At 40.0% G+C, this 15,527-nt stretch overlaps 1 protein-coding gene across 4 annotated transcripts in view; it reads right to left on the bottom strand.

The window, feature by feature from the left end:
* The window catches only part of CTNNAL1 (catenin alpha like 1), a 131,003-nt gene that overhangs the window by 98,407 nt on the left and 17,069 nt on the right, over positions 1-15,527 (bottom strand). For all 4 annotated transcript variants that reach the window (XM_037893398.2, XM_043540314.1, XM_043540315.1 and 1 more), the window contains exon 2: positions 2,121-2,310. In XM_037893398.2, coding sequence (XP_037749326.1) covers positions 2,121-2,310 — 190 coding nt within the window. The remainder of the gene's footprint in view (positions 1-2,120; positions 2,311-15,527) is intronic.

Raw genomic sequence — 15,527 nt, 5'->3', positions numbered from 1 at the left:
AACTGTTGGGTTTGGATATCACCACCCTCAATCTCTCAAAGAGAGAGGACTCCAGTACCCAGATCACGGATAAGTCACGTGGCATGACATATAGTTTAGGTCTCAAGATTGTTGGTTCCACGGTAACAGGTATAAACAGACATCGTCTGCAAGAAGGTGGAAGGTACTGGGAATACCAAGTAGTAAGGCTCTCTTTGACAGGGTCAATGCTGAGGAGTTGGTACCAAGGGTAGCACAGTCCATTGATTTAACAAGTACCACATATGCTGTCTCTGAGTTTGGTACTGGGACACTGGAAGAGGCCTTCTGAGGCTTCCAGCCCTCAGAAGAGTGATCTCAAGACAAATCATGAGTCTGATGATCTGGTGTCTCAACTTGCTGGGCACGGATGACCCAAGCCTTGGCTCATCTCTGGAGAAGTGCTCCTTTCTGTCTGAAAATATAAATATACAGTAATAGCGGATGAATGGGGCCTTTGATAAAATATGGCTCGGGATATCGGGGTGGAATCCAGCCTCCCAAGGACATTAACAGAGAAGGACTGACTGGATGGCTGAGGCATGGCTATAGCCTTCTTCTCGGTAATCTGAGGCAGCTTGCATCGATCTTTTGGGAAATAGTTTCATGCAAGCTTTCCTTGCTCTGAGTGAACTTGGACAAAGAGCAACAAGCAGAACATTGCTACAGAATGTGTCCTTCTCCAAGGCAGAGCAGACATCAGAGTGCCTGTTGTTAACAGGCATCAAAGCACTCCATGAGAGACGGGCCTTAAATCTATTGTTTTTGCTTGTGCCATGATGCTAGTCACACTGTAACAAGGCATAGGTGCTCTACCCTAAACATTTATCTAAGAACAAATGTCAGGTTTTTTTTTTTGGCATGCTACTAGGTGACTAACCTAATTAACCAAACTAATTAACAATGCCCAGTGTGCTAGGGTTCCATCTCACTGCCAGGTGGTATGGAGGAACTGATGGCCTACTGGGCCTGCTCTGTCCTTCATAGCCCCAATGGACACTGGATTCTTCTGGACAGTAATCATGTGCGCATCGGGTGGGAAGAGCACAAGGAGTGGAATCCATATGGACAATTACACAAAGATTATATGGCATGGGAATAAATAGTGCTTTCAAGTTTGGTTTACCTTCTAGTATTTTAATTCTGAAGGCCTTGAAAGTGAATGTCAGCGACGACAAACTAGTGGTAACTGCCTGCAATTTTTTTTTTTAAATCATTGATTGGAGTAATGCTTCATGTTGCACTATGAACGTGTCTCTATAAATGGTTCTCACATATTTGGATTTTCTTCATGTTTTGAAGCTCTACACAACATTTCAGTGTTAACACTGAAGTAATTTTGTTTTTAGCGACAAATTTTGCTCCATTGGATGGATGAAAAAAAAGTTACAAATATAAGTTTAATATTTTCTTGTGGTTTTGTTCTTTGCTTACAGTAACTTTGTAAAACTAAAATAGAAAATACCCTACAAATGGGAGCTTTAAAATAAGAATTTAAAAACAGTATTTACAGTGTGGTTTTATATTAAAATGTATTACAGATTGCAATAGCACAAGTTTTCAAGTTAGTTTTGTGAAGACTAAACCAGATATAAATCAAATTATGTTTCTTTAAAATAAACAATTTAATTCACTGATTTTCTTAATTTAAAGATTCCATCATCAAAACTACAAATACAGGTTCTCCAATTTTGAAATAGGGAAAGTTACTGGGAGAAATGGGAAAATATGTAGATTCACCATTGGTCATCCTGAAAGTACTTTTAAAAACAACTTTAGGGTTTGTTGAGGGCGGATTGCTGGGGGGTTTTTTAAATTAAAAAGAGAAAAGTGAATCTTCTTGTGGCAAAGTGTTCCACACAATAAAGCATGACACAAGAATGCCATCATCTGTCAACTTTAGTCATAATGGTGGACATTTAAACAGCAGGTGGAGTGTGAGAGCACTGGTACCAATCAGGTATTGAATGTAGGCAGGGGTCATCACTGAAAAGGTCTCCCAAAATCATGTTTAACAGCTGCAATAGATGAAAGCAGTAGATTCTGTTTGTTTTCAATGTCAGGTGCAACATAAATGGCGTATTTCTTAAATAATCACATACCTGCTCGCTTTGCCTCAATGCAAGCAATACTCATTTCCTCTTTCAATTCTCGATTTTCATTGGCTATGGCTTCTCCTACTGTAACAAATCTTCCAACTGCTAGGTTAACTGCTTGACCCACCCGCTGAATTGCTTGCAACGTCTTGTCTGACCGCTTTGGTTTATCCTTATGGTTAATAAGAGTAGTTATCTATAATAAAAAAAAAGTTAATTGTTAGGATGGCAGATTAGTCAACATTTTAACATGAAAATTACTAGGAAGTTTTGAAATACACCTGGGGCTAGACCTTCAATTTTATTAGCCAACACACGACTGCACCGAGTCACATGGAATCATGTGTTAAATATTTCTGGAAACAAATTCAAACCTGAATATTAAAAAAGCAGTTTGGAGTTCCCTCTTCACTTCTGAACTCACACCCTCTTCTCATAAAAGATTAAAGATTGACTTTTATTTTTAAACTTCACATGTAGTAATGGGAGCGGGTGTACTAAAAATAAACCATTCTAAGTCACTTGACAGGCCAATAATACTTACAGTGTCCCTGTTAAAAGTTGTTGTGTAATTCTAGACCAACCAGCATTGTTTTGGTTTGCCAACACATTCACAAGTCCTGCCATCTTTCCATTCTGACTGTCTATTCAGAACTTGTGTATTTTAATCAACAGCTATATCACATAAATAGAAAAAAGGCCATTTGCAGAGATGTGCATGTACCCAATCAAAATCTTAATGTTAGCAATTTGCCTAGCAAAAGCATTTATGTAATCAATGCTGGAGCTAAATTACATTTTGAAGAACTTTACCCACCTCTCACAAGACCAGATACACATTTTTTTAAAATTACTCTTAGATCAGGCTCAATTTTGGACCCATTAGCCTTGCATCAAAATAGGTCTTATTTCATAGCAGTGAAAAGAAAACGAAAGAAAGAGGGATTAGGAAACCTACAAACCTCCCCTACCTACTGTAAAAAAAACTGCAGGACATTGCCCAGCTATAAGAAAATACTTTTGGGTATGTGGGGTCTGTGCAAGGGGATGCTCCCACCCTACTCCAATCTAGCAAAAACAAATCCTTCTGACTGCCAAACCTTCCCTCCAGTAACAGAAGGATTTATGCTCTCTCGCTTTCTCCCCACTATGAAACCCTTCTTTCCCCTCTCCACTTCCCCAGACAACAGAACTAACTACACTGCAGCAAACTTACTTTTGCAGCAGCATAAAATAAGTGAACATGTTTGTATTAAATATTAACAACTTCAATATTCCAGTCAAAGTCTTACGCAGCTCCATTCATTTCACAGTTCCACAGAAATTTTAGTCAGAATACTACATTGAAACTGAACAGAAAAATCTTAATGGAAAATTTTCTTTACCTGAATAATATTCTTTCAAGATCTTCTGCCAGTTCAGATACTTGCAGCAGATGGAGACAGTACATAAAACCTTTTTGGGGAGGTCATCCCTCAATAAGCTCAGCTAACACCTCTAAGAACAGTTTATGATAATTTGCTAACTTTTAAAGTAAAAAGACCAAACTTAATTTAAGCTTAGACTGAAACTATATGGAGTGATGTTAGTCTGAAAAAAGTGGAGTATGAACTGGCACGAATGTCCTGAAGAGAGATAGTAATCAAAACAAGGGAAATTCCCCATTTTCTCTTTGATCATCTATGCTAATCTTGACGCTCGGGACCTTCCAAAGCATATTCCAGACCCCTAATGGAGGCACTAGCAACCCACAGTGGCCTGCAGTATTCTCCTTCTGAATGCTGCATCTACTGAGGCTATATGTCCACTCTAATATTTGAAAAATATGTGACATGATGCAGTGGTTGCTTTACAAATTGCCAGCAGAGCTGCTTATGCACTTTCCCATGATAAATCCAATAATTCCATAAAGTAAGACTTGAATGTTTCTGACACTTCTTACTGAAATACGCCTCCATTATACATGTATATATGTGTTATCCAATTATACAAGGTTTCAGAGTAGCAGCCGTGTTAGTCTGTATTCGCAAAAAGAAAAGGAGTACTTGTGGCACCTCAGAGACTAACCAATTTATTTGAGCATGAGCTTTCGTGAGCTACAGCTCACTTCATCGGATGCATTCAATTATACAAGGTAGACTTGGGTGCTGTTTGTCCTTTCTTTGGGCCTTGATGCAGAATGAAAAGCATCTGAGCTTCTGAGACAGAGATGATTCTTAAAACTGATTACATTCAAACATTCATTACTGTTCCTTGGGATTAGGACAAAGAGGGACAGTAATATTTTGGTTCAAATGGAACAAAACAGGAAGCCTTTCACAAAAAACACAGCAATGTCTTGAACACTAGCGTGGATAAAAACAGACTTGTTTACAAAAAAATCTTAATTTGTTTTTTTTAACTTTAAATGAAATATATTTTTCTTTTCAAAACTAAATCAATTTAAAATTAAGTTTGAAATTATGACAACCAATGTTAAAGCCTTTTTTAAAAAGTCAAAAACCTGAACTGGTACAAGTCACTGACTAACAGACTAAGTGCTAAAACCAACTTTTGACATTAGTATCCTTCTCTGCAACTGCAGATGAGGATATCTTCATTTCAGTTTATTCAACTACTTCAATTCAGTGAATGGTTCAATGTTGAGAAACCAATTAGAAGACACAAAAATCAGAAGAGCTTCTTTTCCTCTTTCTGTAAATAAAAACTAGGTGCGAGAGGAAGAGTTCTACTTGCTGTAAAATTTTGAAGGACATGACCAGAAACAATAAGTTCAATTCACTAACTACACATAATACTTCCTTTGTTTAATAAAGGAGTTTTAAATAAAAACATTTGATACACTTTCTTCTTATGTATCCAGCATCTTTAGTTTTAACTAATGAATATTAGAATTATGTTTTTGTGCATTTTTAATTCTAATTTCCATCCAAATGAATCACTTCCATCTCTTCAAGAAAATGACTTTAAACTTACCAGTTCCTGTTACTACTTGCAGCATGGTGACCTTCAGTGATAAGAACCAGAGAATTCTTCATAATAGCTTGAATGGTGATTTGGTGACAGCATTCAGAGCTGAGTTCAATTCTCATAGTGTGGCAGGTGAACTGAAAACCAGCCTAAGATTCTCCACAGAACCCAGATATGACCAGAACATGCCCCCAACGCCACATTATCTAAGTGGCCCTGTGAGGTCACACTTACTGGTAATTGGATAATCAGTGAGCTGGCATTCATCCCTATGAGGCAGACTACCCTGAAAAAGCTCCAAAATATCAGAAAGGGTATAAACTATAGAGTGAATGTCACAGCAAGAACTGGCACGTTCCCAAACGCTTGAATGCTGCACCAAAGTAGACTCATTCCAAGAAACAACATTGAAATGACCTTATGCAAAAGCCTTTATTTCTGAAGTTTGCCCTCCAAATAGCCATGCCCTATACCTGAAATTAGACATATTGTCACAGGTGATAGGGTCCCGTGTCAGGAGATCTTTTGTCACTGAAGTTCCACAACCAGATTCACCAGGCTTGGATATTTTGGCTAGCTCAGAGTGATCAGAATCAAGTTCCCTGTGGGCCTAGTTCTCTTTTGGAGCACCTAGGACCACAAACAAGTACAGCAGGCTGAAATCCCACCTGAAGGACACAACTATATCCTGGGAGTCGTGCTCCCTGTATCTACAGAAGCAACTGGATTTTGTATCACGAGATTCACTAATAAAAGCACACATTCTAAAATCTGAAACCAACTTTTTTTTTAGCAGATGACAAATTGGTTAATTCAAAACAGAGCCACTGAGACTAAAATGCAAGTTAGATATACTAGAGGTAAACTGATTTTTGTTGAAGGTAGGGTTCACATTTCGTGAACAACAATCAACTTGATATACATGACAATGGTTAACAGGGAGGAGGCAGAAGGTATTTAGTCTCAGAAGATAAATTGGACAGATACAAATTATAGAGTATTCTAGAAACTTTCCATTTTAATTATCTATGTGTTGTCACCATATTTTAATCAACAAATAATAAAACAAATATATATGAATAAGATTTTTTCACACATTTCACGGAGTAAAGCCAGGAGGATCATGAGCTCATCTAGTCTGTCCTCTTGTATATCAAAAGCCATTAAATTTCACCTATATTGAGCCCAGTGACTTCAGTTAGATCAAAGCATTTTGGTCCTCTGGAGACTGAACTGTTGCATCCCTCCCCGTCCCAACCCCCCCGTGCCCCGCCACCCCCATCATTGCAGCCCTCCCGTCCCAACCCCCCCCCCGCCCCGCACCTCCATCATTGCATCCCTCCCCATCCCAGCCCCCACTCCCTGTCATTGCATCCCTCCCCATCCCAGCCCCCACTCCCCCATCCCCGTCATTGCATCCCTCCCCATCCCATCCTGCCCCCGACACCTACCCATCCCAGCCCTGTACCCCTTACAGCGCTCTCCCACCCATCCTCTCCACCTCCCAGAGCCGCCACCCCCATGTCCCTCACCCGCAATTCACCTCCATACACTGCTGCACTCCCATTATATCCCTATACACCCCACATCCTCATGCACCTGTAGCCTTCTGCCTCCCCATCCACCCCCCCCGCCACACCCCTCCTCTCTCCTTCACTGCCCCCCCTCATTCCCACACTGCTCTCATCCTTGGCCTCTTTCCCTCCCCATCCTCTCTCCTCCACCCATCTTTTCCCCTCCAGCCCACCCTCCTCCCTTCCTGGCTTGGTGATTTAGGCAACCCCTGGAAAAGTGTATGAAAAAGTTTCTCTGCGTAGGCAAGTCTGTGTATGCATGCATTATATGTGTGTAAGAGACTGTGTGTAGGGAGATGCATGTATTCCCACATGTGTGTATACCTATGTGAATAAAATTTGCAGCCTAACTCTGACTTATTTCTTTTGCTGGCTTGCGCACAAAAAAACTGATGACAGACTATCTGTGTATTCATTTCAGAACAAGTTTTTAAAAGAGAAGAACTCTAAAAGAACTGTATTATTTCTTAAAAAGTGAATCCTGTTGAAGTGAGCTGTAGCTTGTGAAAGCTTATGCTCAAATAAATTGGTTAGTCTCTAAGGTGCCACAAGTACTCCTTTTCTTTTTGTGAATACAGACTAACACGACTGTTACTCTGAAACCTGTTGATGAGTAACTGCAGAAGAGCCATGTATTATACATTTCTCCCCACCTTTGTCTAGCTACATTATAAACTCTTTGTTGCAGACTCTCTTTCTATGTTTATGTCCAGCACCTCCTCCTGGAGCCCTGATCTTAGTTGGGGTCTCTAGGCACTAAACAACAATTGTAATATATAAATAATGTGGAAGTATGCGTGTTAGTGTATGCTAGATGTGTACACATGAATACACGTGTGAATCTGCATGTAGGCGTGGGAGTCAGTTTCTACAGATTTATTTATCTACGTATCTGGACAGGTATGCATTTCTGTGGTTGTGCTCTATGGATTTGTATTTGGGCTTCAGGAGTGGGCCTTTAATGGACCCACTGCAGCTGTGATAATGTGTGGTCCTAATTCCACACACAAAATTACAGTAACTTTAGTGAACAAAAAACATGGAGCTGGTTACAAAAAATTGGAAGAGCGGCAAGAAAGAATCATGAAAACCTTTGTAAACTTTCATTTTTTAAAAAATTATCCTTTTTGGCTATTTTGCTGCCAGCTCTAGCATCCTGTAACAAATGAAACCTGAACTTGGAATAATACATCTGTCAAAACAATAAATATGCCTGTTTGGGCCTTGCAGTGAAAATGAGCATATGAGCGAGGATGGGGGAGAGCAAGCAACAGAGGGAGGAGGGATGGAGTGAGCAGGGGCAGAGCCTCAGGAAGGGGTGGGGGCGGGGCAAGGTTGTTCAGTTTTCTGGAATTAGAAAGTTGGCAGCCCTATCTTGGAAGCTAGAGAGACCTGGTGTTTCAAGAGCTAGAAGAGCTAGCAACAGCCTATCAGAGTCCAGCAGACTCAGATAAAAGGTGCTGTGGGGTCTTAGCAGGTCAGTTCCTGGCTGGGACCAGATCAGAGAAGAAGGGTACTGCATCCTGTCCAAAGGAGCCAGACAAGTAGCCAGAGAATTTAAGGCTGGCTGAACTCTGGGATTGCAGAGGGAGAAGAACCAGAGGACACTGGTCTTGGGATGGGGCTAGTGATAAAAGGGCCTGGTAGGAAGAGGCCCAGGGAAATAGCAGCAGAGGACTGAAGAAAGCAGTACGTGGCTGCTATGTACATAGTCCCTGGGTGGGATCAGGTTCCTGTACTGGTCCCAGGTAAAGTGGCATAATTCCCAAGAGGGGCACTGCTTGCTTGGAAGCCTGAGAAAAGGGCTGAATTTATAGGGTCCAGAGCCAAGGCAGAAGACCATAGCAAAGGCAAAGACAATTTTATTTGCTAGACTTTCCTACCAAGGAAGGGGTTCATTCGGACTTTAAGACTTGTCTGGAGGGCTAAATCACCGAAGACCAGCCAGTTTCAGCTGGCAGTCTACAGGGGGCACGAGGGGAAAGAAATGGACTGCAGTACCACGCCCAGCTGCTAGGAGGGGCTCAAGAGATGAGTGCCACATTACAGTGGAATATGGCCAGATGATCCTAACAGGCAAGCCACACCCTAGACTGCAAAAGAAATCTAAAAAAACAAGGTCCCTGCTAATCTGACCTGAGGGGAAATTCTTTCACGACCCCAAATCTGGCAATGAGTATGTATGCAAGACATGCCACCCAGCTATCTAAGAAAGCGGGGTGGAAGGGGGGAGAAGTCGTCACAGTTGTGTTTTTCAAACTATTTGAAAAATACTTTTAATGGGGTTGGCAGCAACATTGTTCACAATAGCATGGGATACAATTTCACTCTGTTACCACTACTGGGTTTCTTACTCAGTGTTGATGGATCTCCATGCATGCTGTGAAGAGAACAAGAGTCTAAAAAGACTGGTTTCCTAGTTGTGGAAGTGTGTTGTCAACACTCTAGAAGTTAGCCATGGAATATGAGTCAGGAGAAAATGTTCATCTGCAATCATGTGTGGAAGGTAAGTGAAGCGTCTTAAAAAACAAACATTTGTAATATGGGATTACAATAAGTAATTTATTACTTGTAAGAGATGTTCTGTCATCAGGACAGGCTCTTTGATATGAGGGAAAAAGAAGGAAGGCATGTTCTTAAAACATGCAGTTAAATCCCTCCTAGCTCATTCCGACTGTAAAATACTTAATAGCACTCAAGGTGGGAAGGAGATTCTACAATGCAGAGGAATAACATCTCCCCAACTGTTGAGGATTAAAGTAATGGGATAGGAAAATACAATCCTCATTTGTTTGGGGGCAGGCTGGGGTCGTTACTATGATGGTTCTAATTTATTTAAGTTGGAAGGATGTTTGGTGAAGTTTGTTTGGTTTTTGGGAGGGATGGGGGGCTGTGTGTGTTAAAGGGAAATAACATTGACAACTGCTGTGTTTTGTTAAGACATCTCAATGTCAGGTAAAAACTGAACCACAAATCAAAATACAGAACAAAAACAAACAAAAATACTGAAGTTGGAAATACTTTATGGTGGTGTAATTTATATAATTAAATACGTTAGCATCAGATACAGTGAATTCTGTTGTGGTGTAAAAACTAGAAGGGCTGTTTGTGATAATACTGGGTACTGGATTGTTATGAAAATCATGACAAAAAAAGGACAGAGCTGGAGAAGGCTGACTTTGGATATTAAACTTTGTTTACTGCTTAGTAATATTTCAGAGAAAATAATGAATAAAATCACAATTATACCAAATGTAAAACAGCATCATTAGAAGAATAAGAAGAGTTCTGCAGGAACAGATTAAATCTGCTCCCAATATCCTGTTACTTCAGAAAGCACAGCTGTGTGGTGGACAAGAACAAATGATTGAGGGAAGTATTTTAGTCAAGCATCTTTTTCCCTTCTTGAAACTTCCAGAAGGAGAAAGTGATTATACAAATAGTCAGATACATCCCTTTTGTTTTAGAGAAACACATAAAATTGAAGGGAGAATCCATTTAGGAGAAAGTGACCCTAAGGTAAGTGCCATCCCCCAAATCAAGGGCAAATAAAATCTTAAGTTTTCAAGAACTGGAGACTTTTAAATAAAGAAATTCTAATTAAGTAGGATAAGGGATTTTTACTGTGTACTAAACGCAAGACTTACAGAGACATCAAACAGAGGTGCTAATAAAAAGTAAATGGTTATAATTTAGTTGTATGTGTTCGTTACTACAAGTGACAGAGGACACACATATAGCTAATATTACATGGCAAGACTCAATAGAAACCCACCTGAGAGACTGGATATCTGGTCCAGTATATAAAAAACTGGGTAGTGTCTTATCTGCTTAACGATAAGTCTTACATTTTTCTATAGCTCAGATAACCATTGATCCTCCCTTTCTCGGGACAGCTGAGTTGTTGTGGAAGCCCAGTTTCTTCACTTTCAATAAAGCAGTCACCCTCCTTAGAAATGCCAGTAAAAGCCCATCCATGCACAACATGAGTAATCTTCTCTGATCGCTCACCTGCAGAACTAACTACTTCAAACTTCTCTTCTACTGAGATCTGTAGATCTGCACTGCTTGGGGAAGAGGAGCAAGGAAGGAAGGGAAGTGAATTACATTTGCCAAAGCTCCCCTAGACTAGAAGATCAAAGCAGGGCTACTTAGGCAAACTCCTACTATGACCATAGAAATAACCGACTGGTCAAAGTTCTTGTGCCTGAACAAGAGAAATGAGCTTCCTTTGTGGTACTACATAGCCAAAATCAATTCAACAATTGTTTCCAGTGGATTTGTTGTGACTTTTCTGATACACAGCACAGATTTAGGGGAGACAATCTTATTGATATTAATCTCAGAAAAGAATACTTTGTATAACTCACAGCCGTTTATGGAGAAGCAGTATTCTTGGAGGAAGGTGATCACTGTACACTAGGTATGTTTGTTCATCTTCATTAGTGGGGACACTTTGATGAAGATGTCATTCAGAAAAAGTGTGAATGCCGTTTCTCTCAAGGCTACAAGTGATAGTTGTGAACAAGTGTGCAATACACAAAAGGCCAAATGGAATGGTACGATCCATAAAGGAAACCCTCAGCTATCTCTTCAAGAATATGAATGTGCCTTTTCTGATTTGTCAAGGTAAGAAATCCCTGGGGATTAAAAGAAACCATCTAGTCTCAGTTTTGAAATTGACATATCTAGAGTACATGGCTTGAGGCTAAGTATTGCCTTAGTACTACCAGATTTTTTTTTGCTGACAAAAGAAAAAAGGTTTGAATATTCACCTGAAAAATCTCACTGAGGTAAGTAATGAATTCGTCTACAACCCTCTATTTAAGGGAGCTCGGTGAAGTAGATCCTCAGGTGGTGTTTGAGTTCTGTTGAGAAGCCCTCTTGTACTATTTCCAGGAGACACTTGTCTGAGGCTCTGGAGAGCCAACAGTCTGAGAATAAGTGGACACTGCCTCCTTTTAGTGAATTTTGCCAGGGATTAGGAGTCATGTGATTTGTTGCTTATGAGCAGGTGTGGAAGAATGATCTTTTCTGACTTTCTTTGGTTAAGTTGTCTAATAGTATCTTGATGCCTTATAGCCACAAAAAGATATTCAGTCTGTCATACAGTCCATAATCTTCTCATTCACATGAGGGCCTTAGCACTTATATTTTAATTCATGGTTTCTTTGTAAAAAGTGTAAGAGACCCCACGAGCATGGACAGCATTAAGTGATTACATCACCTGGTTTTAGAAAATATTTATAGCTATCACATATACGACATACATATAGCTTATTACACCAGATTTTTATTCAGTGAATTCTCTAAGTTTTTTATTCCTGCTACAGCGAAATGTTCAAGATATTTTCTACAGGGAATAAGGACTCGTTTTAGTTCTGCAGTACATCTTGAGCACTAGTTCTTACACTGGTTTGCATTTTCCCCCTTCTACATCAAGTTGTTTACAAAGGGCATTTTCATTAAAAATTTCAAGAAACCTCTCTAAAATATGAAAATTGATGCAACGCATATAGGACAGAAGACATACAAATCCTGCCATAAGTTTGCACTATAAAAATCTACTGTTCTGTCACATTAGATGACACTTGCAGAGGACTTAGTATGTGGGCTTTTGAGACAAGTTTCTCGGTAACTAAAGAGAGACTAGCTGATTCATTTAGAAACAAAACATCAATTTCAAATACCACACTCTTTAAATAATGTCTCTCTAAATCTCAGGTAATACCTAGGACCAACATTTGCTCATTTTTCCTAATGAGGACTCCTTTAACCAGAAAAGCACATGATGTTTGACATTCAAGTCTACAAAAACCTTTAACTGCATGCACTGTAGCAAGAATATGATATCCAATATCATTTATCTGAAGGGCCATAAAAACAACACTACTTACCTGTACATTTAACACAAGCAATGATCAGAAGTTTACATAATACACTAGACTAGATTACAGCCTGACATCTAATATTATTTATTTGGTTAACTGCATTTTCACACCCTGAAACTGAATTAGTCATGTAAAAAAAAAAAAAAAAAAAACACACATCATGCCCTCTTTTATGGCCCCACCCTCTGAACAGTCAGAGCTGTGGATGGTGGGGCAGAGGAGACAAGAATGCTACAATAGAAACTGCTACTTACAAGTGCCACTGGTCCAAACTGCACCATCAGCACATTCCAAGAATGGGAATGTGCAGAGGTCAATCAAGAATAATTCCCTATTGCACATATATGCACATCCAGATAATTAAATGTTTTTGTGGCTAGATAACTCATTCCTTGCAACCTATGGTGCATAAAGATCATAGGTCAAGCAAGTGACCACACACTAGGCATCCAGTTGTCCCAGAGAGCAACTATCTGTAAGGAAAGGAGTACTTGTGGCACCTTAGAGACTAACCAATTTACTTGAGCATAAGCTTTCGTGAGCTACAGCTCACTTCATCGAATACATCTGATGAAGTGAGCTGTAGTTCACGAAAGCTTATGCTCAAGTAAATTGGTTAATCTCTAAGGTGCCACAAGTACTCCTGTTCTTTTTGCGAATACAGACTAACACGGCTGCTACTCTGAAACCTATCTGTAAGGAAACACCCTAAATTCCCCTTGACTTCATCAATCCTGATCCTGACAAAGTGACAATACAAAGACACCTAACCCTCAGGCTAGGGCTATGACCAAGCACCTGTTAACCACCTCTAGAAATCCGAAGACCATCTCTCTCTAGCTCAACCCAACGACCATTTTCATAGACTCATGCTGATGAAAGACTGGTAGTTGAAAATAAAATTTTATGGGGTCTGATGACAAGCAAAGAATGGAGAATTTTCAAAATACAATGTGACATCTATTCAATACTGAAGTATTATGCAAATCTTTGCTTACAAAGGAGCATCCTGAGAGAAACCATGCACTGTTTCTCTGTTTCAAACATTTGCAAACTTTGGGCAATACTTACCTATGTGAAGCAGCTGCAGATCTACAGAAGAAGGGTACTAACAAATATGACAAACTCACATCCCCCCTTCTTTAACTGGTATCTTTCATTAGGAGGGTAACTGTTTCACTTACTACATGCATTCAGTTTTCACACTGCTACAAAACAGAAGTTATATTTTATTCATTCTGCGCTATTGTCAAAGCTGAATCCCCGTTCTGTCACTTTTAGTGCGGAAGGTTGGGACCCGCAAGGATTCTAAAAATTAATACTGGCCACTCCAGGCTTGTATTAAACTCCCAAGGTCACAGATTTTCTCTGACCTTGGCTTGGGAAACGCTGCCACCACCCAAATGCAAAAAAAACCCTTGGACTCAGGAAGGAACACTTGGGAATTCCACCCTATGGGGTACCCTCAAGCCGTTTCTCTCTCACCCACCCACCCACCCCCCGTCCAGGGAAGAGCTGGGAAAGAAAACAAAGGAAATTAGCTGTTGCCACGAGATAATCGAACAGCATATGCACAAACCTCTTAGGACACCAAAAATCCAATCCTGTTCTTAAAAAAGGTAAATTTTATTAAAAACAAAAAGGAAGAAAATACATCTGAAACTTAGGCTTTTGCTAGATTTTAAAAGAGCAATTCCAAAAAATTAAGCACCCAAAATAGCTTTCTTGGGGTTTTAGCTTAAAGGTTACAAGCAAACAAAACCATCTGGGGTTAGCACAGAGGAGAGCCACAAGCCAAAATAAAGAAATAAACCTGATTGTATCTATTTAAACATTTCCTGTCCAATAATTTCTTCTAGGTACAGAAGACGAATTTTTATACCTGGTTCAAGCCTTACACAGCATTCCTGCTTATAGCATTGCTGCTCTGTCTCCTTCTCCAGAGAACAGACAAATGGGAAGTTTTTATTCCATTTTAAAAAGTTTAGCCTCCCATTGGCTCTTTTGGTCAGGTGCCCACTCCTTTTCCTTTTCCTGGTAAACCTTTACAGATAAAGCAAGCAGAGAACAGCCACCAAGAGGGACTTTATAGCTAACTGGGTGTCCATAAAAGGGAGCTACCCCCCCCCCTTCATTTATCACAGCTGTACAAAGAAAAGTCTGATAATCCTTTGAGAGAAACTGACCACAAAATAATTTTGATCACTAAATACAGCTTGGTCTTTGGCATGAACAAACAGACCAAGATTTGCTCCCTATAACCAGCTGCTGAAATCCTCAAAGAATTTATAATAACAAAAGTTAAATGTTAATTAGCTGCGTATTAGACCGTTTATTCTACATTCCAAATCAAGAAAGTGATGTTTATTCTCATTATAGTTTGTAGAGATGGAACAGATCTACAGCTAAAGACTTGAGGCCAGATTCTGCCATCGTTATTAACACTGAGTACTACCGTAATCTGAAGGTAGCCCCATTAAATCAATAGGACTATTTGGAGAGTAAGGTATTTCTCAGACAATGAATAGGGCTGTAGGTTTGTCAGTGAGAAAGATCATTGAGACTGTCATTTTCCTGTTTGCTCATGACTTGTCTGTCTGTGTGATGTCTTTGCATCCATGGTTTTAATAAACTCACCCCAGCAGTGTCTGTCCTAGGGGGCTGAGCCCAGCAACTGGCTCTGGGCATTGCAGCACTGCTCAGGTTTGGCCTGGCTATCCAGCCCTCATTGGGGTAGCCAGCCCAAACCTGGGAAGCACTGCAACCACATGTACCAAGTTTCAATGTCTAGAACACGGAGCTACATCCACCCATATGGGGCAGAAACTGTAGGTGTAACAGCTGTAGGGTGGAGTGCAGGACAAGCTCACTCTCCAGCACTTCTCTGGCACCCCCTCCTCCCCACTTATCTCAGCATATTTTTTTAAATAAAAAAATTCACAAAACTTCTGTGACTGCTTCATGACCGAAAAATAATG

The sequence above is a fragment of the Chelonia mydas genome, chromosome 2, assembly GCF_015237465.2.
Source record: "Chelonia mydas isolate rCheMyd1 chromosome 2, rCheMyd1.pri.v2, whole genome shotgun sequence".
NCBI lineage: Eukaryota > Metazoa > Chordata > Testudines > Cheloniidae > Chelonia > Chelonia mydas.
Note: the sequence above shows the minus strand (reverse complement) of the source record. Positions and strands in the feature narration are given on the sequence as shown.